This window comes from Sphaeramia orbicularis, chromosome 11 (assembly GCF_902148855.1).
Source record: "Sphaeramia orbicularis chromosome 11, fSphaOr1.1, whole genome shotgun sequence".
NCBI lineage: Eukaryota > Metazoa > Chordata > Actinopteri > Kurtiformes > Apogonidae > Sphaeramia > Sphaeramia orbicularis.
Genome location: NC_043967.1, coordinates 612,443 through 637,628, shown reverse-complemented (window position 1 = coordinate 637,628; position 25,186 = coordinate 612,443). Strand labels below are relative to the sequence as shown.

The 25,186-nt window shown below is 38.1% G+C and overlaps 1 protein-coding gene across 2 annotated transcripts; it reads right to left on the bottom strand.

Moving 5' to 3' along the window:
* Positions 1-3,875: 3,875 nt before the first annotated feature.
* Positions 3,876-24,293, bottom strand: LOC115428243 (stathmin-2-like). 2 transcript variants are annotated; one of them, XM_030147097.1, is made up of 6 exons: positions 24,290-24,293; positions 18,088-18,111; positions 8,126-8,221; positions 7,858-8,030; positions 7,015-7,206; positions 3,876-5,737 (listed from the first exon to the last, which is right to left on the bottom strand). In XM_030147097.1, exons 2-6 carry the CDS (start codon positions 18,104-18,106, stop codon positions 5,678-5,680), a joined length of 540 nt encoding a protein of 179 aa, XP_030002957.1. In that variant the 5' UTR covers positions 18,107-18,111; positions 24,290-24,293; the 3' UTR covers positions 3,876-5,677. The 2 variants fall into 2 exon arrangements, with proteins under 2 accessions (XP_030002957.1, XP_030002956.1); XM_030147096.1 differs by lacking the exon at positions 24,290-24,293 and having other exon boundaries at positions 18,088-18,158.
* Between the last annotated feature and the right edge of the window lie 893 nt (positions 24,294-25,186).

Genomic DNA, 25,186 nt, shown 5'->3' with positions numbered 1-25,186 from the left:
TGTGTCTGTGCTGTGGTTCGGGTCAATGTCCAGATGCAGGAGTGGTTCAGTATCAGCCAGTTTCAGAAATGTATGCCTTCCACCACTGTACCAAACAGCAGTTTGTTACTGTTCAGTATAACCACAGACTCCTTTTTCACTGGAGCACTTTCACTTGCACATGTAGCTTTTGATGGCACAGCACTTCAAACATATTTGCACATGATTGGTTTTAAAGTAGTTTATTAATGATTTTATAGTCTTTCCTTTTCAGTTTTACATCCGGTGGCACTAGTATTTTAAGTGATGACTGCTTGGCCCTGGAAAAAAAGGGAGACGTAGATTAGATCCAAACAGATGCGGTGCAGTAGAAATGTGCAGCCTTTAAGTTTAACTGTGTTTAGTGTCTGTAGTGATGTTACGCTCGAAGCAGACGCTCGGCTCCGTGTCGGGGTTTCACACAGCACAAGTATCGCGACAAGATGTTTCGAAGCCTCACTTCACCAGGCGAAAATCACGTGACTCCCCAAATGACGCTTCATTACGTCACACGTGTATTGGCGATGTGTCACTCCAGTTTTGAATGAAGGGCGGGTTGTCAAACTCCAAATGCTTATAAATCGGCACAATTCCTCAGAAGGTTGTGGGTTTTTCAGAGGAGGAGTTTTGCTTGTGTTACACAGTTTCACTGATTTAGAACGAGGGAGGGTGAGGTTTAGGTAAGATTAGCAGAACATCAGATTAACTTGCACTGGCACATAGTTATTCACACACACACACACACACTATACATTGATTTATATACCTACATACACATATATACACTCATACATACATACACTCACACACAAACACACACACACACACACACACCTATACATATTAAGCCCACATACAGACAAACGTTAGTTAGTTAGTTAGTTAGTTAGTTTGCAAAAGGGTCTTCTCCAAAGATGGAGAAGTCATCTCAAAGAAGAGGAACAGACTGAAGCCAAACACAGCTGAAATGATTTTGTTTTTAAATAAAAACCTTTGAAACACCCAATTCCCTTTCCCAATGTCACAAGCATTTCATCCAACTGCCATCACAGTCCCTTTTTGCACAAGCATTTCACTCTTTATTTTGTAAACATATTTCTGTATTTCTATCACTCTTTCAAAAACATAGATCTAAAACATACAGTATTATATGATGGCTCAATCACACAAGTATATTATTATTTTCTACAAAAGAAAAAAAATTACTTATTTCCAGATGCACATTCTGTAGATCCTTTATTGTTAAACAAACACAACAGTGCCTCACTGTTTCACGACCCTTTGCCCTTTGTTTAATGTGAATGCAGTGTATAATTTTCTCCAGCAGATATCACTACATTTAATTGTATCAAATGCTTCCAAACACTGAACCATTTCAACACAATTGCTTCAGATTGGTTCAGAGAGCTTCAGTTTCTCCATCATTAAGTGTCTGTGTGTTAGTGGATTTTACAGTGTTTAGTGAATGCTGTTTTAGTATTTGTGCTTACCCTCTCCTTGTGCCCAAGTCCATCAGTGAAAACCGTCCCCTCAGGAACGACAGCCTTTAAGAAGGTTCCGGCTTGGACCAAGGCAGGGACGTGTGTAGGGGAGCCAGGAGGAGGATTTGACTGGTTTATGGGTTTGTATTTTTCTTTGGTGTTTGGGTTTAGAGTTTTAGGTATATAGATTGGATTTTATATAGGTTATGGTTGTGGGTTTTGATTTATGGAGGTTTTAGATTAGTTTGAACAATTTGTGTAGATTTGCAAATCCCCCTGTTGAGTTGTAGTGGTTTTATCCAGTGGGCTGAACAGTAGAAAAGGAGCCAGTTTCCATCAGTTTTGGTTCTGCTTAGTGATGGGACTGTTGGCTCTTTGAAAGGGGTCGTTCAATCAGGAGCCGTTCAACAGACTGGCTCTTTTATGTTTTTTGCGTTCTTTTGAAACACCAGTGTTTGAATGACTAAATAGGCTACATGTCATGATTATTACATTTTAAAGGTGTTTAATTGGTGCGGCAGTAAATATTATCTTACCGTAAAAAAGAATAGTTAGTTCAAATGTGTGGAATAAATATATGACGTGAGAGGTGACATTAGACAAATGCTGGAACTGGACCAAAAACATCACAGTACATTATGTGGACTAGTCTGTAGCCTAAAAATGAAGAAGAAAATAAAACATTTTCTTATGAAATAACATTTTTCTTTGGCTCATTACTCACAGGTGCTCACTCATTCACTCTCAAACTTTCCTCCGGTTTCGACCAGTCTTCCAGCTCCGCCTCCTTCAGTCTTCCAGCTCCGCCTCCTCCAGTCTTCCAGCTCCGCCTCCTCGAGTATGCTCACCTCACGCTATAAACTGTTGTTTTTTTTGCTAACTTCTTGCCATGAGACATGTGGAGTGTGCAAGCAGTCTTTTTTCTGCTGGAACATTCTCCTCCTGCCCAGTGCCTGCCCAGTAACGCTAAATTGACAGGCAATCAGACACTCCCTCCCTTAAAAAAAAAAAAAATGAACGGCTCTTTACAAAGACTCGGTTCCCATCGTTCCGTTCAAAAGATTTGATTTGTTCGTGAATGTCACATCACTAGTTCTGCTGCTGGAGAAGGCACTGCTGTGCCAACCTCCAGCTGCACTTGCACTTCTTTGGCCTTTTCACTTTTAGCACACTCCCTTTTGTCTGGAAATAGGTAATATTGAAAATGTTAAAAATTGTGGACCACGCCATCTCCTGCCTCCACCTCCGCTCCTTCCTCATTTCACTTATCTCCAGCCGCTAAACAGCCAGCCTACGTCACAACCATACAGCCCTGTCCTGAACCCAGTAGGAGAATGTTTCTGTGCATGGCAGTGGAAGGTCTATGACCCAAACCCATATACCTGGGAAAATCTGTTAGAACCAGTGGAGATGGTCTGTGGTGACATAAGTGTGGAGTGTTGTCAAGGCTGGGTCTGACACACCAGAGGGTTTCCCCCAGTGCCTGGAAAGGGACAATATGACCTGTGATGTGGATGAAGTCCTCAAAGACATCAATCTGTCATCAATTTGATTTGAAGATGTACACGATTTTTGAGTGTTTTATAGTAATGTTCTTTTCTTTTACAGTTTTCTTTGTTTATCTAAGAAATGCTAAATGTACAATATGTAATAAACATTCTGTTCTGCATGCGCTGGATGCAGTGTTTTCCATGTTGCTGTGTAGTGTGTAATGACTGCTTTGTAGAGTCTACATGTTGCCTGGCTGTGTGTGATCTGAAAGCAGTATTTGCTTTTGACTGCAGGTAAAATAGTTTTGAGGCAATTGTTTGCTTTTGCAAGAAGAGTGACAGATTTTGTAAATGTAGTTTTAATTCTGGATGTTGTGCTTATTTTCTGGACACATAACATTGCTGAACCAAGATCTGATCAACTGAAGCCACCCCTGGTCATAACACTGCTCTGCACAAGCTTGTTCTGTAGGAACTAGGCATGATGGGTAGGGGTAGGGGTAGGGTTAATCTTTTTCCACTGAAACACTGTCCAGTCTTTATGCTCTCTATCAGCCTGATGGTTGTTGAAGAAATGTGAAACCACTACTTCCAGGTCAGTCTTGGAAAAGAGATTTTAATCTCAATGAAGATTCAACTGTTTAAATAAAGGATATATATATATATATATATATATATATATATATATATATATATATATATATATATATATATATATATATATATATATATACTCACTGCATCAGTCAAGATTAAAGAATCGTTGGTAAATCCAGGGAGAGACTTTTTGTTTTTGGCTGGGAAGTGTAAACTGACTGACATTTATAAGTGACTGAACATGTGATCCATTGTAATGTGTGAAATAATTGACCCGCAAGAGCAGTTTCATTCACTGAACCCCAAATCTTTATTAACCACTGCTTGCTCACAAAGATATATGTAGAGAGAGAGAGAGGGAACACACAAATGGACAGAGAGAAAAAGAGAGAGAGAGGCAGGTAGAAAGTCACTGTCTGGGATGTGTCTCTGACAATCGTTACACACTGCAATCATGTCAATTTAGAGCCGATGTTGGAGTCGAACACTATTACATGGCACAAACATACAAACCTGCCCTTTCTGAAACACACACACACTCACATAACTAGGGGTCTACGCTGCATGTGTGACTGAAAGGGTTCAACCTCAGGCCTCAACACACCTGGGTACAAACTACTGGCATACTTTATTACAGTCATATACACCTTTACAGATGGCAATACTGTGCTCATGAATTGTTGCTGCAAGGGATACCTTTTATGGCTTTAAATATCTTTCTTGTGCCGACCTTTCGGCGGCACTGATAGTGTCAGGGGGAGAAGTGCAATGATTCCGGTAGGTGCGGATGCTGCACAAGATGCTGATTATGTTGAGCACTACTCTAGCCTCTATATATGAAGGAGAAAGATGAGAAAAATCTAGCGTTTTCTCCCAGTTGAAATTCACAGTAACAAGTCTGATCTCAAGTGTCGTTCTTGCACTCCACACCTCTAACCTCGTTTGGATCAACTTTTAACCACAGTTGTGTTGTGCACTACGGTAATGTGTGAATGAAATGTGGCTGGAAGCTTGTTTCTAAGGAATACACAATGAAGAGTTCTGCCATTAGTAGGGGATGAATTTTTCGGTGCCAGATGAGACAGAAAATTGCAAGCTCCTCTTGAGCTCTGCACTCTGATTGGCTGAACGCCTGCCCACGTGAAGCACCAGTGAGTGAGTGCTTCTACAGTTTACATGTATGTGAAAAGATGAAGAAGATGCAGATGGAGAGAAAGAGGATAGGCTCATTAAATGCTATAGTGTTCTCCTGCGGTACAGTCACCATCTACCTCACAGGAGTGGACGTGCAGCAGTGGTTTGGACTCCTCACAGACAGCAGACTGGACCCGGTCCCCCATCACCCCTGCCAACATTTCCTGCACATGCCCCCTTTTTACTAATTATGAACATTGGCACAAACCGGATGGAAAATGACTCCACCCCGACACAGATCCAGTTTTTGTCTCTGGATCTGTAAGGTCAAATGTGCATCTGCAGAGAGAAGGACCAGAGCCAGGGTGCAAACTGGTGAGGATGCAACCCGTCACTGCACACATCAGCTAGCTGGCAAACTCACAACAAACACCTAAGCCTGTTACCACACAAGAGAAACTTCAAAGGAAGGTTTTCAGGTTCAAATGAACAAAAAACATGAAAAAGAACAAATTATTACATCCATATATAAGTGGGGAGAGGAAACTTATATAAAAAAAATGGCACACTGCAATCAATACTTCTGCTGCTTGTATTGTACTGTATATAACAAAAAAAGAAGTATTTACAAAAACCAATGCCCACTGTCACTTGTCAATTCCATTTTTTTTTCTTTTTAAACAGAGCAAAAACATTCTTTTTTGGGAAGAGTGGGTGGGAGACATTACGTTTTCCTCTTTTTTTCTTTAAATGATTTTTGCATCTTTTCACCCCCAACCCCATCTGAACTTCCCACTGTCTTGGGGTGGTGTGTCATAGTTGGATTGGGAGAAGGAGGTTTTTTTTTTAAATTATTATTATTTTGGGGGGGGGCGTAAAGGAAAGAGGTGGTGGTGGATTTGGCGGTGGTGGGTGTAGAGGGTTTGGAGGTGGGACGTAGAACCTGTTGGGGTTTTCTCATGCTGTCAACTCTTCTCTCAACTCCTTGTTCTTACGCACTTCCTGAGCATGCCTCTCCTGAAAAAGACACATTAAATGAGGTGGTTAATATTGGTAACACAACTGGTACAACTCATACCTTTCCAGTAGAGTTCAAATAATTGCTGACAATAACAAAAATGTATCATTAAACAATTAACAAGGGAGTACCTCAAGGATCCTTCTTGGGTCCACTGCTTTTCACTCTGTGCTTCAACCATATTCATTCTTCAACTTTATACTGTTCAATATATTTTTATGCGGATGACACAATCCTGTATGCCATAGTTTCTAAATTCCAAAAAGACCCAATGAGACTAAATATTTCACACTAGCAAGAACCCCATGTGCACCATAAATGGTGCTTTAATAGGAACAGTTTAGCAATATAACTATCTAGGAGTTTGGTTATATACTAAATTAAACAATAAAAATCAATGCCCTATCTCAGTCAAAAAGTAAAAATACAAATTAGATTGGAAAACAGAAAAATCATACAATCATCGTACAATCCACCATAGAGATGACATTAAACTATGGGGACACCCGTGGTGCTTCCCCTGTTCTGAACTCCTTATGTGTATGTGTGTGATTGCTGCCCTGTTTAACTGGACCATGCGTGTCATCATGTGAGCTTCCCAAATTTCCACCCAAAATGCTACTGAAAATTTATTTTATAAGTGCCAGTCTCCTTAATTCTCAATCTGGGAAACAGGCTGAATAATATAGACAAACAATAAACATTGCAAATGACTCCAAATCACAGAGATGTTAATATCCATGTAACTAACATCACAGGAACTGTGTTTTCTGAAGTAGGTTAGGTCATTTGTGGTGGAAATTTTACTGAACAAATTATGGATTTAACAGAGTCACACAGGATTAAGATCACAAACGACCTCTGAAACAATCACAGACTGCCACAGGTCCACAGTAAATCCACTGCAAATTACCAACCTTTTTTTGCGTACGTATATATTATATATTTAGATGTAAGTCATTCTTTCATACAACTTTCTTTCACCATTTATAAATCAAGACTTAACTTCTAGGATCTGAAAAACTATACCTAACACTGAAACTATATGAAAACTAATAACTAGCCATTTTTAAAAATAAAAATAGAACTACCTGTGCACTCACAAGTGCCTCCTCCACAGACCTCTGTGTACTTTCTCTTTTTCTGTATCCATCCTACAATTCTTTAACATCCTTTTCCAGCCCACATCTTTACATTTATCACTCTTTGTCATACATTGTTCTTTCTATTTTTTCACATTTCTGCTAAAAATAAACATCAGAAGTTCCATCCTCACCTTCTCCTGCAGACGCTCCATGATGGCAGCCAGGTAAGCCTGCCGGTTCTCCTCGATCTGCTCCATCTTTAGCTGCAGCTTCTCTTCGGCCATGCGGCTGAAGTTGCTGTTCTCCTCCATGGCCTTGAGCAGAACGTCACGCTCGTGCTCCCTCTTTTCAGCCAGAGCACGGAGCACCTGAGCCTCCTGGGACTGGACGAACAAGAGACAAGAGTTAGAACAGGGAGCAAAATATTCCATAGTGAGGCACTGGTTTAACGACAATTTACTGATTTTTCTTTTCCACTTTATATGTCACAGCGAGCCTAATCAGGAGCATATATTAAAGTGAGGCACAAAAACATGTGAACATAAAAGAATTTCTCCCATTTTCCCTCCTTCAACTTCCTCTGGCAGATGATTTAACCTATAAAACGAACTTCAGGATTTAGCTGACTGGATTGATTTGTTGGTACTCTGCTCAATGTGTCAGCTGTTTGACTGACTGTATTGATGTGTGAATCAATGAGATGCAGGAATTTACTGATTAGTTTTGTATGAAACACAGTGCAGCTCAGCAGTTGATTCAACCATCTTCAGTTGGTCAGATTTCACATCAGCAACATTATGTTGTGACATTGTGTAAGTTAATCGAAATGATGTCACAATGAATTTGTGAGAAATAGTAGTATATGGGATTACGACTTTATTTGGCCAAGCTGTGAATATTAATAGGGAAAAACATCCTGTTTTAGCTCAAATCCTGCATCCTGATGTAAGCGCTAACATTTTTCTGAATCCAAGTGGTAGTAAGTGTAAGAGAAGGAAATGAGTTTAAAGGAAATGAGAGAGGGCAGTCCTTACTTTCCGTCTATCTTCAGCTGCTTCCAGTTTCTTCTGGATGTCTTCCAGGGAAATGTCCCTCTTTGGGGGACTGGTGATGCAGTGACCAGTCTCAGACACAGGAGATGAAGCCTTCAGGATGACCTCAAAGGCCTGGCCTGAGGCTCGCTTGTTTATGGGCTTGATGTCCATGTCTGATGACCAAGCAACAAAGGCAAAAACAAAAGTCTGCTACATTTGTTCGAGCATGGAAAAAAGAAAGAAATCTTTAAAGTGATAACCACGTTACCTTCAAAGTCTCCCATGGCATTTTTACGGGTTTCAGGGTACAGGCAGGAGCAGATGAGTGACAGAACTGAGATCTCCTTCATCTTCTCTTTGTAGGCTGTGGAGGAGGAAACATGGGTGTGTGTTCATCTAGAATCATACATATGTACAGCTGAGCACACTACTGACACACATACACAAAGATGAAATACCATTAACCCACTGGCACACACATACACACACACACACACACACACACACACACACACACACACACCACTAACCCACTTTTTTTGCTCCACAGGAGCCTAAAATCAAGAAGTTTAGGGAAATAATTATTCATCATCTTCTTCACAAACAAAAGCTCATCAAAGGGTGTCTGGTGGGGCTCAAACGTCTTGGGTTTTGCAGGCATTTCAGTGTCCTTTGTCTTTACCAATCAGTGAAGAAAGCAGGCTGCATGTGTCCTAATTTCTCCCTACAGCAAAGATGCTGCCATCCCCACAGGATTCTCCACACATCATTAGGTATGCATTTAATTTCATTCTATTATTTATTAACGTAGTTCAGACGACGCCCTTTTACCTCTTTCCCATTCTGTAGTATATGTCAGTGGTACGGTTAGAATATTTTCAGATTTAGTTTAGATCTTGAGGTCCTCTTTGGGCTTCTAATCTTCCTGTAGCCTCAGCTGTTGCATATGGCTAGGAGCTTATCACTATAACACAGCAAAATGATTGTCCATCTACTGGTCCTTTTATGTGAATAAATGTGAAGTGAAGCTGGCAAAAAGTCGTATTTGGCAACCTACACTGTGTTCAATAGGGAGGAGCAAAGAGCTCCAAAGGGCAAAGAGAGGGGAAAAAACAAGAAACAGAAAAGACAAGAACAACCAACCTTGTCTAACCTTGATTTTTTCCATGCCTGTGTTTTTGGCACCTGCTCTTTTGTAATATGTACCCAGGGTTCAGCAGCAGTCCCTGCTGGGAGGACGGCAAAAATATCTGCAATAGCTATACTGCAAATGTTATAGCATGGAAAATGTTCTGCTTTTGTATTTGGCTGCTGCAATCAGTCAAAGCCAGGTATCCAGTTTTATGGTGGAGATCTGCATGCTGGATGTCATAGTATAGAACAGTTCATCACCCAGAACACAAGTCCTGCAGGGCTGAAGTGTGCCAAAGAGATTGATCATCTGCAGTCGGCTACAGTGACAAATCCAGAAGGAGCTTCTCTGTGCTGGAGATGGGACAGTATTGTGTGATTCAACCTTCTCTTGCCTACTGTCGGTCTCACCTCACCATGGCTTCATTTTTGCTCTGTGTCTCACACTCCACCCTGCAGACCAGCAGACGCCAGGCTAATACGATCAGCTCTCAGATGGGGCTCCCACTACTCTCTAATGGCCTTATTAAGCCCCTTCCCCAAGGAGGAGGGATGGAGGCTGGGAGGAGGGCGGGGACATGAAACAATGACCATATTTGTCTAAATGTGTACATAACATGAATTTATTGCATTTATTTTGATATTAAATCTATCTATAAAATGCGGAGAAAAAAACAACCAAATTACAAAATCAGAGACAACAGGAGTGTTGGACAATATTTTCATCCTTTAAGTCATTTTCATCTTGTTCTTTCACATGGTTTTACCTTATGTTTCATAAAAACAATGTTGTTCATGTTGTCATTTTCCTCTTGTAACTTTCTTTAAATTACTTCCATCATGCCTCTTAATGTTGCTCAGGGTTAGTGTATTTAACAAAGAATGATTTTTAATGTTTTGTGATAATTTTCGATATCTACTGATGGGAACATAATCTTTCTGTCATTTTCCCCAGTTCTAGAGGGTGAAAAGCTTAATCTTTCTGAATAAAAGGAATGGGAAAGTTGAGTAAGAATTAGAGATAAAAGAAAAAATGGGCAGAAACACAAAAAGAATGATATACCAAAAAATTACCTTACAGAGTTAAATGAGTAAAAGAGGTATGGTGGAAGATGACAGTTCTCTGATACAGAGAGTAGGATTAAAAACCAGCCGCCATCAACTGCCCCCAGAAGAAGCCTAATGGAGGGGACTACCTCAGGTGCATAGTGCTTTATTTTGTAATTAGACCACCACACTATTCCCTCTGACATGGGGGGGTGTTGCAAGAGCAGGATGGTTTTGGAGGGTGGTCTATGGCTCATTAAAGTGCAGCGCATGTCAAGACCCCTACCACCATTTCACCTACACAAAGCCCCTAAGTGACAGTTGAAGGAGCCACTGGTTAACAATTCAGTGGAGCAGATAACATAGGCCAGGGCTCTCAAACTCATTTTCTTTCAGGGGCCATATTCAGCCCAATTTGATCTCCAGCGAGCTGGACCAGTAAAATAATAGCATGATAACCTATGAATAATGACAACTCCAAATTTTTTAGTGCAAAAAAATAACATTAGATGATGAAACTATTTCCATCCAAAACAAAAAAGATGTGAATAACTGGAAAAAACTGAAATTTCTGAAGAAAAACAAGTACAATATTATCAATATTATGCCCCAACTTCTGATTTCTACATGTGCATTACAGATCAGCTCTACCAAGGCACAAAACAGGCAGAATATTGTTAAAATTACACTTATTTTTCTTTAGACATTCCAGGTTGTTCATATTTGTTCAGGTTATTGGCATTTTATTGTTAAAGGATATCAGAATTTAATGTTCTTTGCAATAAATCAAAGAGAAAAAATTGGTGTTGCCATTATTTAGAGGCATAATGTCATATTATTTTTCTCACATTAAACCAAGAAGAAAATTTGGAGTCATTATTTCTAGGTTATGCTGTTATTTTTGAGTTTGATGCCCTTGACTGTTAATATCTTCAGGGTAATTTTTGCATTTTGCACATGGTAAATTCATTTTGCGGGCCAGAATGGAACCTTCGGTGGGCCGGTTTTGGCCCCTGGACCACATGTTTGACACCTGTGACACAGGTTCAGAGCTCAGCTTAGAGCTAAGGGTGGTGGTTCGTGGTGAGGTGTGCAGGTCTGCATGCACACTAATGTTTTCACCGTTTAGATCACTATTTTTACAATCAGAGTATCAGAAAAGATTATGCTACCATGGAAAATGCTGCAAATTGAAAAGGACGTGCCAAGGCAATAAAACAGCTTTTCAGTAGTCTTTTATCTTCTCTATCCCTAATCAAACTGTATGAGATCCTCTACTGTGCAAAAATATTACGTTATCTCCATATTTCTCTTGAGAAAAACCCCCCTCCAGCACCCATTGTAATGACTTTACTCCTCGTGGATAAATCACACAAACATGACAAATGATCCAGACTAACATCCTCTGCCAATCCACAGCAAGAAGTGTCCAAACGTTCAGCATGTGTTCAAAAATGTTGCCCAGAGTCAGGTATGACAATATGAGGTGCCAGAGATGACACCATCCTCATAGTCTCATAGTGCACAGGCAGCAGGGTGTTTTATTGTTTAACTCTTTCACCCTCGCTGGGTGTCTCGTCTCCACTACACACACTGTGCCAGCACTTCCTCCTTCCACCCATCAGCCAAAAAGCACAGATCATCAGTATCAGCAGTACCTCCTCCTCCCCCGCAACCATTCCATTTCTCTTCTTCAGAAGCGGCTGCATCCCCCAAGCCTCCGTTTCATCTGTTGCTTATATAGAAGTCTCAGTCCTATTCTCTTTTTCACAGTCTCAATGTTTCTGCCTGGAAACTTCAGTTCTGCAGTCACAAACCACCACAGCTTCAACTGACACCACTCTTCCATCATTTCCCTCAAATGTGACCCTGTATGTCACAGTGTTTACTGCCCTGTGGAGTCCTGTAACACTTTGTGTCTGTATGAGGCCCTCTTTTACAGCGAGGCCACCTGACAGCAATAGAATCCAAAAATTATTAAGGTATTACCAGAGCATGAATGGCTGTTAACGGAAGCATACACTGTAAAAAAAAAAAAAAGAAAAAAAAAGGCACTATTCTGGCAGCTGGGGCGCCAAAAAAATACCGTTAAATAACAGAAAATAACCATCTCATAAAAATATGGTAATTTCCATAATTAAAATACAGTTTTTTTGCCCTAACTTTACATGATATTTTGCTTTTTTTTTTTTTTTTTTAACTTTTTAATGCTTAATAAAGAATATTTACATGTATTAATCAAATTACCTATATATAAATAAATAAATAAATATACACACACACACACACACACACACACACATATATACACACACACACATATATATACACACACACACATACATACATATATATATATATATATATATATATATATATATATATTATATATATATATATATATACATGTATATATATATATATATATATATATATATATATATATAATTTTCAATGACACTCAGTTGTACAATCGGTGCTTATACATGTTATACATTCACAAAAATACATTTATTCAACATTTTTGTTGTGAAACTTCCTGTAATTACACAGGATATTTGTCAATTAACAAACAAGTCTGGTTCAACTGACAGAACAAATACTTCTTTTACGGTTGATTGTCAGTAATTTTATCTCATTTTATTATTATTATTATTTTTTTTTTATTATTTATTTTTTTTTTTTTACTTTACATTAACAGTTTAATCTCATAAAAAGTAAAGAAATATTTGTGAAATTATGATACATTTGTAAATGTATTTTAACTGTATTTTTCTGTGAAAAAAGAAAAAAAATCTTTAAAAAAATGGAAATTTTATGGTTATTCACAGTTACATTTTTTTCATGTTATTTTACATTTGACATGTAAAATCACAGTCTGTTTTTGTCATTCATTGATATTTTCCTGTATCTTAAAAATACAGGTAAAATCTGTAAAATACTGAAAATTCTGTTAAATTACAGATTTTTTTTTACAGTGTAGGAAACATGAGACATAATCAAGTGCAGATCCACTTGTTCAGCTCTGAACTGGGAGTGATAAATGCAAAGTGGCCGTGGCAGATAAGAACGGACTCAAATGACAACTATTTAACCTGTTAACATCCACCCGTTCTAGAGTTAGAGGTTGAATTTTAACCATGCTGCAACTGATGCAGTTTAGGTTGTGTTTCAGCCACATGTTACAAACAGAAATTAGAAGGGGTTCTCCTTCAAATTAAGTCTTATACATAATGTTACAACTCTAACCTTTCTCTTATGGTTAGGATTCCATGAAAAGAGTGGATGATCAAACATTTAAGAGCAAATGCAATAGATTTGCCCATATCAAAGAGAAAAAGAGGTAATTATTTTGACTGTTTGAGTCTAATCTGGAGATTACACCAAATTTACCAGAGCAAAGTGCTATAATGATTTTTGTTCATTTCCATCTTACCCACGAGCGATGGACAGATCATGAGCATATGGCCTCCAGGACTGATGTCACCTCTGCCTCCTACAGAGCAGCAGTGGGCTGAAGCAGTAATGGGAGTGTGCTGCATTGATCAATGGGACTGGCTGATAAATCTGGATGAGTTATTAGACTTCCAGCTACAGCCTCCGCTATATGAACAGTAGTAGAGGTGATGAGAAGATGACAAATACATCTGAATCTCTATGTGGCTATAGTCACTTTAACTGCATGGTGTTATTGTCCCATATCTTCTCTTTCTCACACACAAAGAAACTGAATGTAGGCACCAGCTGAACAGCCAAACCTAACTGGATATGACAGGTGTGCACATAAGATCAGGATAAGCGCTCAGAGCTGTTATTTTCCCTAAAACTTAGTAACTACAGTTGAGGGGGGGGGGGGGGGGTAATATGACACATTCACCGCTATTAGGCCGAATTCTCACAATACTGACAGTCTGTGAAACATCCAAAGTGATTAATCCATCTATTTCTATTTGATAATACAGATTTTTTAGTGTGTTTCTACTGGCAGCTCTTTCCAAAGCTGAGTTACATATCAAACTAGAAAAGCACTCAGAGAGCGCAGACCTCCGCCAAGGCAGACCAGTGGCCCCCCCCACCCCACCCCACCCCGCCCCACCCCACCCCCATCCCTGGTTGCTATTGTCTTTAATGGATTATTTATTGGATTTATTGCTGGTTTGTTGTCTGTGTGATACTGCTGGCTGTAGAATAAATTGCCCCTCAGGAATAATAAAGTTTACCTTGACCTTGATCACCACTTAGAAAACAGTTTAGTGGCTATTTGAAGTGAATATGTAAATAACTGATAGATAATTACAAAAACTAGAAAAGCACTCTGAGAGTTAGGGCTGCACGATTTTGGCAAAAAAAAAAATCCCGATTTTTTCCTCTAAAAACTCGATTTTCGATTTCGATTTTTGGGTATAACTACAAAAGGCAACAGCAGTCAGCATGTCGTTTTTGTGAGCAGCCCACAATGCAAGGCACTGCTCCGACCTCAAAGCTGTGATGGGATCACGTGATGAACCTACAGTTTTGTTTTGTTTTTTCTCTTCATTAAATCTTTGAAATGAAGTAGAGTACACAAACAATGTATACAACAAGAAAATAACATAAGTTTGTCAGGGGGAATACACTACAAGAAAATGTCCAAATCAGAGCAAATACTGATAGTTGTTACAACCTTTTTGTTTCCACATTTATCGAACAGCTTTAAATAAATTTCAACATCTTACAAAACATAAATAATATTTGGTTTTGTGTTACAGAACTTACATTTGTGAATGAAAAATTTAGCAAGTAAGAGGACTAAATTAATTATTTAAAAAAAAAAAGTTTATTTTTTCTTTCTTTTCTGGGTATCTGGTCCACAGCAGTGATCCCAGTGTCAGTCAGTGACAGGCATCAGTCGTGTGTGTGTGCGTGGACCAGGTTAATATGAGTGATCCCCATGTGGTTCTATTTAAACTGGAGGATCTGCGTGTGGAACAGACCGACCCAGGACACACTGGAGGGATTCTATGTGTGGAGCTGGTGGATGTGTGTGGGCAGGGGGCTGTGTGGGCTCCTCTGCTGAGGCTGAGGACCCCGAGACCCGGACCCTGTTCGGAAGAAGACAGTACGGTACGGATCCGGGACAACGGAAGATGAGTGATCCGCAGCAGTTCTATTTCAGTTGCGGGATCCGTGCGTGAAGCCACGGCTTATATTGGTATAAGTACTGCGGGTTCATGAACAGATTTAACGTCCGGTCATTACACAGACTTCTGTGACAGACCGCTGTCACAGGAAGAGCCTACGGGAGCCCGCGGGCACGCGGAAGCGCGCGGCCCGGAGGCACGAGAGAGATGAAATCGATTTTACGATTTCCCTTTTTTAAAAATTGTCCTAATTAAAAAATCCGATTTCGATTTAAAATCGATTAATCGTGCAGCCCTACTGAGAGTGCAGACCTCCGCCAAGGCAGATCAGCCCCCCCCCCCCCCCATCACCACTAAAATTTAATCATTTGTTCCTTGTGCCAGTATCAACATTTCCTGAAATTTTCATCCAAATCCATCCATAACTTTTTGAGTTATCTTGCACATGGACAGACAGACAAACAGACAAACCAACGCTGACAAAAACAGAACCTCCTTGGTGGAGGTAATAATCTGTGTAACATGGAGTCAAACTCTAACAGCTTAAGGTAGTGTTTTTCAACCTTGGGGTCCGGACCCCACGTGGGGTCACCTGGAGTTCAAATGGGGTTTTCTGAAATTTCTAGTAATTGGAAAAAAAAAAAAACCAAAAACAAACCCCCCCCCAAAAAAAAAAAAAAAAAACCTAAAACTTACTAATAAAAAAATCTATGGTGAGTTGAGAGAGACAATCCCAGTCCATAACAGACATGACAAACTGTGAAACTGCAGCACTGTGGTTCTGTTTATCTGACAAATGTTCACTGTGGTCAGTTTCAGATGCTGCAGCTCTTTCATAATTCATAGTTTCAGTTCTTGTTTGTTCAGTATTAATTGTCCTCCTTGTAAATCCCAGCTGGACTGACTGGACAGATCCTGAGCCTTTGTGCAGTAATCTACACCTGGATTTACTGCCTCTGTCCACAATAATAGACATTATACAGACTAAATGTCCACAATAATAGACATTATACAGACTAAATGTCCACAATAATAGACATTATACAGACTAAATGCCATCTGAAATTAACATTTATTTGCAACATAGTATAGAAAACTATTACATGATCAAAAACAAATTAATTTTAGCAAAATAAATGTCTCAGTTTTGAATGTCTGGGGTCGCCAGAAATTTGTGATGTTAAAATGGAGTCAGGAGTTAAAAAAGGTTGGAACCACTGGCTTAAGTATTCAAGTGAAAACAAAAATGTTCAATCAAACTTAATATCCAAGAGTGATTCAGAAGTGGTAAAAGATGTTGTGGGTGTCTGTAACTAAAACAGAGTCTAAATGAACTGGATGACCTGATGAGTGCTGACTGGCACTCCCCAAAGGGAGGATGGCTGCTGCTCTGCTACTGTCTGCTCCTGCCCATCCCATTCTGCCTGTCCACAACGGAGGAGGAAAGAGGAGGAGGAGGAGAAGAAGAAGAGGGAGAAGAAGAAGAGAGGGAGAAGAAGAAGAGGGAGAAGAAGAAGAAGAAGAAGAAGAAGAGGGAGAAGAAGAAGAAGAAGAGGGAGAAGAAGAAGAAGAGGGAGAAGAAGAAGAGGGAGAAAGAAGAAGAAGAGGGAGAAGAAGAAGAAAAGAGGGAGAAGAAGAAGAAGAAGAAGGAGACGAAGAAGAAGAAGAGGGAGAAGAAGAAGAAGAAGAAGAGGGAGAAGAAGAAGAAGAAGAAGAAGAAGAGACTAAGTGTGTAGTGTTTGCTACATTTTAGTTGCTGGTGATGGAGGAACCCTTACTGCTATCACCATCCATCCATCCATCCATCCATCCATCCATCCATCCATCCATCCATCCATCCATCCAGTGTCTGCTCAACCAGAAAACAGACTCTATCCTCCCAGACCTGGCTGAACAGCTCCACACTCTTTCTTTTTTGTGCCTGAAACCCAAACCTTCCCTTCTTTTTCCAAGCCTCCAGCTCATATCAAACCTGTGATTTGATCAGATCCAGTCAAATCAAATACAAAACCTTTGGATGAGACTTGACAGGCTGACATAAATACAAGGCCTACCACCTTCCACAACAAGCAATTTAATCCTATTTATCCATCTTTCTCTCAGTACTGACGCATTGCTTATAATAATAATGCATCCCTGAACATAATAATGCTCTCTATAGGGACTGAAGGCGGACGTTTCTAAGACAACATTCTCATTTTGTCGCCCATCGTAAATTCTTCCCTCGACTTGCAAAGCATCCTCCCTCCCTCCCTCCCTCACTCCCTCATTCATGCCTTCAAGCGGTCACCCCAAATTGGTTCAGCGACTTTTTACTCCACAACTGCATAGAATGACCTAGTTTTTCGCAAGGATATTTGTCACGGTGAAATATTCGGCACCCCGGTGAGATGGCAGGGTGTGTGTCTGTGCAGAGGGGACCAGAGTGGATGGGTGGATGGATGGATGGATGGATGCTTGGTTGGGTGGGGTCGCCTTGCGCTGCATTAATGCCGCACGGCTGAGTCAGGCAGAGGGGCAGGTGCGGCAGAGGCAGGACCGAACAGAACAGGCTGACTCTGAAAATGCCTCGGACTCACTCCCATCAGCTGGAGCGGCATTATTATTTGTCTTCTTTAAAACCGGCTGAAAATATGCGTCACTGATCCAGAATCACGCGACAAAAATGGATGAAAACCTCACCCGTGCTGATGAGTTAAAAGGCAACAGAAGCAGCTGATCCCTGCTGGTTTTTCCGTCCATATGAGTCTACAGGCACATGTCTGTCTGCTCAGACTCCCTCAGCACTTGTGTGGCCGCTCCCTCTCCTCCACCCTCAGCATCCTTTTGTGCCCATGGGTGTCGCCCTGCGCCCCCAAACTGCCCAGCCACATCATCCGCTTTTCCAATGAATGATCTTTAAAAAGGAAGGAGAAACCAGGCCAAAACTCACCGACTGCGGTCTTGTCCATGTTGTCTGTGCTGTTGGCTGTTGTGAGCAGAGGAGGTTGGAGCTGCGGTGTGGCTTGAAGAACTGACTGCTGCTAAGGCACTGAGTCAGCACACACTGGGCTGGAGCTGGAGCTGGAGCTGGAGCTGGAGCTGGGACTGGGACTGGGGCTGGGGCTGCCGGTGCGCCTGATGGGGCTGCTACAGGGAGGGTGACAGGAGAAGACAGGAAGAGGGCGGCACTCCTTCACATTAAAACACCGGTTTACATCCGGTTTGGGCGGCTACGAGGGAAAATTCGGTGCCAACCATATTTCCCTATTTAAAAAAAAAAAAGAAAAAAAGAAAGAAAGCAATAACAAACCTTTAACCCAGGGCTGTCAAACTCATGTTAGTCCAGGGGCCACATATGAGCTGAAGTGGGCCGGATGATTCAAATAATAACAGAATAACATAGAAATGATATCAGTTCCAAAATTCGTATGTCTGACTTCTGTGTTTTAGAGTGAATTATATAATCAAAATGTTTACATTACAAACTAAGCTTTCAAACTATGGTGGCGCACCAGCCCATGAAGGCGCGCCAGCTGCAGCAGCCTGATGTCCCCAATCATCGACGGAAATCTCGTTAGATGTACTCTGTGCTGTATGTACACTGTGCTGTCAAATGACAATAAAAAGATCTGTAATCTTAAAAAAGATTAAAAACATGAACAACCATGAACAAAATGAAATAAATGTTTTTTAAAAAGTGCAATTTTAACAATTTATGCCAGTATTTGGCCTCAGCTTCTCATTTTCATATGTTCATTACAGATCACAGTGGATCCACAAATACACAAACATTTAATAACAGGCAGAATATTAGAACAATTACACTGAATTCTCTTAAGACATTTCAGGTTGTTCATATTGGTTCAGGTTATCCACATTTTTGTAAGACTAGTCTGTAAATGTAAACATTTTTGTGAGATTTTTACATTTTTCTACACAAAAACAAAGACAAATTTGTGGTTTTCATTATGTATAGTTTATTATGATAGTATTTTACTGCTCTGACCCACTTCAGATCGAACTGACCTTTATTTTAACATCCTTGATCGTTAATGTCTTCGGTGTAATTTTTGTATTTCACTAATTCATCCCAGGGGCCGGATTGGACCCTTTGGTGGGCCAGTTTTGGCCCCCGGGCCGCATGTTTGACACCCCGGCCTTAACCCTTTCATCCATAGTGGTCACTCCAGTGGACAGCTATTCTCCAGCTGTCCTCTTGCATATTCATAGGTTTTGTTGTTTTAGTTCCATATCAGCCAACACAGTAAACACTTATGCATCATCCCTTACACTGCAATTCATACAATTTCTGTAACTTTGCTGTTCTTGATAAACTTGATCCGCAGTAACTTCTTTTTCACTGTGAAAAAAAAATCTGTAATTTAACAGAATTTTCACTGTTTATTTACAGATTTTTCCGATTTTAAGATACAGGAAATGTCAATGAAATGACAAAAACAGACTGTGATTTTACATGTCAAATGTAAAATAACATGAAGAAACTGTAACTGTGAAAAAAACAGAAAATTAAAATTTTTTAAAAGAAATTTTGTTCTTTTTTCACAGAAAAATACAATTAAAATCCATTTGCAAATGTATTGTAATTTCACAAATATTTCTTGTCTATTTGTGAGATTAAAACTATTAATTTAAAGTTTGATACTGTAAAAAAATTAATAAATAAGATAAAACTTACTGACAATTAACTGTAAAAGAAGTATTTGTTTTGTAAGTTTAACCAGACTTGTTGTTAATTGACAAATATCTTGTGTAATTACAGGAGGTTTCACAACAAAAATGTTGAATAAATGTATTTTTGTGAATGTATAACATGTATAAGCACTGATAAACTGTTCAAATACAGTTTTTTTTATCAGTGGATTGGACAACTGAATTCTCATTGAAAATTACATATATATATGTATATATATATATATATATATAGATATATATAATATATATATATATATATATATATATATACATATATCTATATTTACACACACACACACACACACACACATATATGTAATTTGATTGTTTTAATACATGTAAATATTCTTTATTAAACATTAAAAAGTAAAAATAAATAATAAATATATGCAAAATCTCATGTAAAGTAAGGCCAAAAGTGTATTTTAATTATGGAAAATTACTGTATTTTTATGAGATGGTTATTTTCCGTTATTTAACAGTATTTTTCGGCACCCCTGCTGCCAGAAAAATACTGTTTTTTTACTGATTTTTAAAAAAAAAATTTTTTTTACAGTGTAGTGTAAATCAGTTGCTAAATGTTATTAGACTGTAATTAACAGTTTTTTTAAACACAATGTTGTTGGGTATTATCTTCATGAAGTGAGTATTAACTACTGCTAAAGTATGCTAGAATGTGAGACAACATCAGATTAACTGCATAAAAATGTTTTTATTTCATAGTTTTCACGCAGTATATCACTTTCTGATGACGGGTTTAAATGCATGTTTCTTTGCTTCAAAAATTAAACGCGTGGTGTCCAGCCGAGTGGACATTTTCATAACTCCATGAGAAATAGGTTCCTCCAAAATTTCAATGTCATTGTTTTTTTCATGTCTACAGGTGAATGACAACACTCAGGAAAAAAATCTTGACTAACGTTTTCATAATTCATGCATGAAAGGGTTCAAATCTGTGGTTTGTTCAACCATTTTGTCCCTAAATTTTCAGTAATTTCAGTGATCAACTCAACCTTCTGGTATCCAGGTGAGCATAAAATGCACACTATACACCTCATGTGGCCTTCATCGTCATCACTCACTTATCTGACCTTTTCTCTCCTAATTTTGTCTTCTGTTTATGCCCCAGTGAATACATGTGACTGAGCCTCCTTCTTCCCTGGAGTCTTGGTGCTTATCGCCTCACAGGTTTTCCAGAATCATCATAGGTTTTCCCTGGATCATCACAGGTTTTTCCAGGATCATCACAGGTTTCCCCTGGATCATCTCTGGACCTGCTGCTGTGGTCTGCCTCTCTCCTACCTTCATCGTCACCACTCACTTATAAATATAGTAATGATAGTGTTTATTTTATAGTTCCATAGATGGTAGAGGTTTCTATTATGGGTACTAACTGTTGTAGTAGTAGTATAATCCACTGTTAGTACTTGTATTTGTAGCTAGTATATCCACTGTTAGTACTAGTGTTTGTAGTAGTAGTATATCCACTGTTAGTACTAGTGTTTGTAGTAGTAGTATATCCACTGTTAGTACTTGTATTGTAGTAGTAGTATATCAACTATTAGTACTAGTGTTTGTAGTAGTAGTATATCCACTGTTAGTACTTGTATTTGTAGTAGTAGTATATCCACTGTTAGTACTAGTGTTTGTAGTAGTAGTATATCCACTGTTAGTACTTGTATTTGTAGTAGTAGTATATCCACTGTTAGTACTAGTGTTTGTAGTAGTAGTATATCCACTGTTAGTACTTGTATTTGTAGTAGTAGTATATCCACTATTAGTACTAGTGTTTGTAGTAGTATATCCACTGTTAGTACTTGTATTTGTAGCAGTAGTATATCCACTGTTAGTACTAGTGTTGTAGTAGTAGTATATCCACTGTTAGTAATTGTATTTGTAGTAGTAGTATATCCACTGTTAGTACTAGTATTTGTAGTAGTAGTATATCCACTATTGGTACTTGTATTTGTAGTAGTAGTATATCCACTGTTAGTACTTGTATTTGTAGTAGTAGTATATCCACTATTAGTACTTGTATTTGTAGTAGTAGTATATCCACTGTTAGTACTAGTGTTTGTAGTAGTAGTATATCCACTGTTAGTACTAGTATTTGTAGTAGTAGTATATCCACTATTGGTACTTGTATTTGTAGTAGTAGTATATCCACTGTTAGTACTTGTATTTGTAGTAGTAGTATATCCACTATTAGTACTTGTATTTGTAGTAGTATATCCACTGTTAGTACTAGTGTTTGTAGTAGTAGTATATCCACTATTAGTACTTGTATTTGTAGCGGTAGTATATCCACTGTTAGTACTAGTGTTTGTAGTAGTAGTATTCCACTGTTAGTAATTGTATTTGTAGCAGTAGTATATCCACTGTTAGTACTTGTATTTGTAGTAGTAGTATATCCACTGTTAGTACTAGTGTTTGTAGTAGTAGTATATCCACTGTTAGTACTTGTATTTGTAGTAGTATATACTATTAGTACTAGTGTTTGTAGTAGTAGTATATCCACTGTTAGTACTTGTATTTGTAGTAGTAGTATATCCACTGTTAGTACTAGTATTTGTAGTAGTAGTAGTATATCCACTGTTAGTACTAGTATTTGTAGCAGTAATATATCCACTGTTAGTACTAGTGTTTGTAGTAGTAGTATCCACTGTTAGTACTTGTATTTGTAGTAGTAGTAAATCCACTGTTAGTACTAGTGTTTGTAGTAGTAGTATATCCACTGTTAGTACTTGTATTTGTAGTAGTAGTATATCCACTATTAGTACTAGTGTTTGTAGTAGTAGTATATCCACTGTTAGTACTTGTATTTGTAGCAGTAGTATATCCACTGTTAGTACTAGTGTTTGTAGTAGTAGTATATCCACTGTTAGTACTTGTATTTGTAGTAGTATATATCCACTATTAGTACTAGTGTTTGGTAGTAGTATCCACTGTTAGTACTTGTATTTGTAGTAGTAGTATCCACTGTTAGTACTAGTATTTGTAGTAGTAGTATATCCACTGTTAGTAATTGTATTTGCAGTAGTAGTATATCCACTGTTAGTACTAGTATTTGTAGTAGTAGTATATCCACTGTTAGTAATTGTATTTGTAGCAGTAGTATATCCACTGTTAGTACTAGTGTTTGCAGTAGTAGTATATCCACTGTTAGTACTTGTATTTGTAGCAGTAGTATATCCACTGTTAGTACTAGTATTTGTAGTAGTAGTATATCCACTGTAGTACTAGTGTTTGTAGTAGTAGTATATCCACTGTTAGTAATTGTATTTGTAGTAGTAGTATATCCACTGTTAGTACTTGTATTTGTAGTAGTAGTATATCCACTGTTAGTACTTGTATTTGTAGTAGTAGTATATCCACTATTAGTACTTGTATTGTAGTAGTAGTATATCCACTGTTAGTACTAGTGTTTGTAGTAGTAGTATATCCAATATTAGTACTTGTATTTGTAGCAGTAGTATATCCACTGTTAGTACTAGTGTTTGTAGTAGTATATATCCACTGTTAGTACTTGTATTTGTAGTAGTAGTATATCCACTGTTAGTACTAGTTTGTAGTAGTAGTATACCACTGTTAGTACTTGTATTTGTAGTAGTATAATCCACTGTTAGTACTAGTGTTTGTAGTAGTAGTATATCCACTGTTAGTACTTGTATTTGTAGTAGTAGTATCCACTATTAGTACTAGTGTTTGTAGTAGTAGTATATCCACTGTTAGTACTTGTATTTGTAGTAGTAGTATCCACTGTTAGTACTAGTGTTTGTAGTAGTAGTATATCCACTGTTAGTACTTGTATTTGTAGTAGTAGTATCCACTATTAGTACTAGTGTTTTAGTAGTAGTATATCCACTGTTAGTACTTGTATTTGTAGTAGTAGTATATCCACTGTTAGTACTAGTATTTGTAGTAGTAGTATATCACTGTTAGTACTTGTATTTGCAGTAGTAGTATATCCACTGTTAGTACTAGTATTTGTAGTAGTAGTATATCCACTGTTAGTACTATGTTTGTAGTAGTAGTATATCCACTGTTAGTATTGTATTTGTAGTAGTATATATCCACTGTTAGTACTAGTGTTTGTAGTAGTAGTATATCCACTGTTAGTACTAGTTTTGTAGTAGTAGTATATCCACTGTTAGTACTAGTATTTGTAGTAGTAGTATATCCACTGTTAGTACTTGTATTTGTAGTAGTAGTATATCCACTGTTAGTACTGTATTTGTAGTAGTAGTATATCCACTGTTAGTACTAGTGTTTGTAGTAGTAGTATATCCACTGTTAGTACTAGTATTTGTAGTAATAATCCACTGTTAGTACTAGTGTTTGTAGTAGTAGTATATCCACTGTTAGTACTTGTATTTGTAGTAGTAGTATATCCACTGTTAGTACTATGTTTGTAGTAGTAGTATATCCACTGTTAGTACTATAGTGTTGTGTAGTAGTATATCCACTGTTAGTACTTGTATTTGTAGTAGTAGTATATCCACTGTTAGTACTAGTATTTGTAGTAGTAGTATATCCACTATTAGTACTTGTATTTGCAGTAGTATATCCACTGTTAGTACTAGTGTTTGTAGTAGTAGTTATCCACTGTTAGTACTTGTATTTGTAGCAGTAGTATATCCACTGTTAGTACTAGTGTTTGTAGTAGTAGTATATCCACTATTAGTACTTGTATTTGTAGTAGTAGTATATCCACTGTTAGTACTAGTGTTTGTAGTAGTAGTATATCCACTGTTAGTACTTGTATTTGTAGCAGTAGTATATCCACTGTTAGTACTAGTGTTTGTAGTAGTAGTATATCCACTATTAGTACTAGTGTTTGTAGTAGTATATCCACTGTTAGTACTTGTATTTGTAGTATAGTATATCCACTGTTAGTACTTGTATTTGTAGTAGTAGTAAATCCACTGTTAGTACTAGTGTTTGTAGTAGTAGTATATCCCACTGTTAGTACTTGTATTTGTAGTAGTAGTATATCCACTATTAGTACTAGTGTTTGTAGTAGTAGTATATCCACTGTTAGTATTGTATTTGTAGCAGTAGTATATCCACTGTTAGTACTAGTGTTTGTAGTAGTAGTATATCCACTGTTAGTACTTGTATTTGTAGTAGTAGTATATCCACTATTAGTACTAGTGTTTGTAGTAGTAGTATATCCACTGTTAGTACTTGTATTGTAGTAGTAGTATATCCACTGTTAGTACTAGTATTTGTAGTAGTAGTATATACACTATAGTACTTGTATTTGCAGTAGTAGTATATCCACTGTTATACTAGTATTTGTAGTAGTAGTATCCACTGTTAGTACTAGTGTTTGT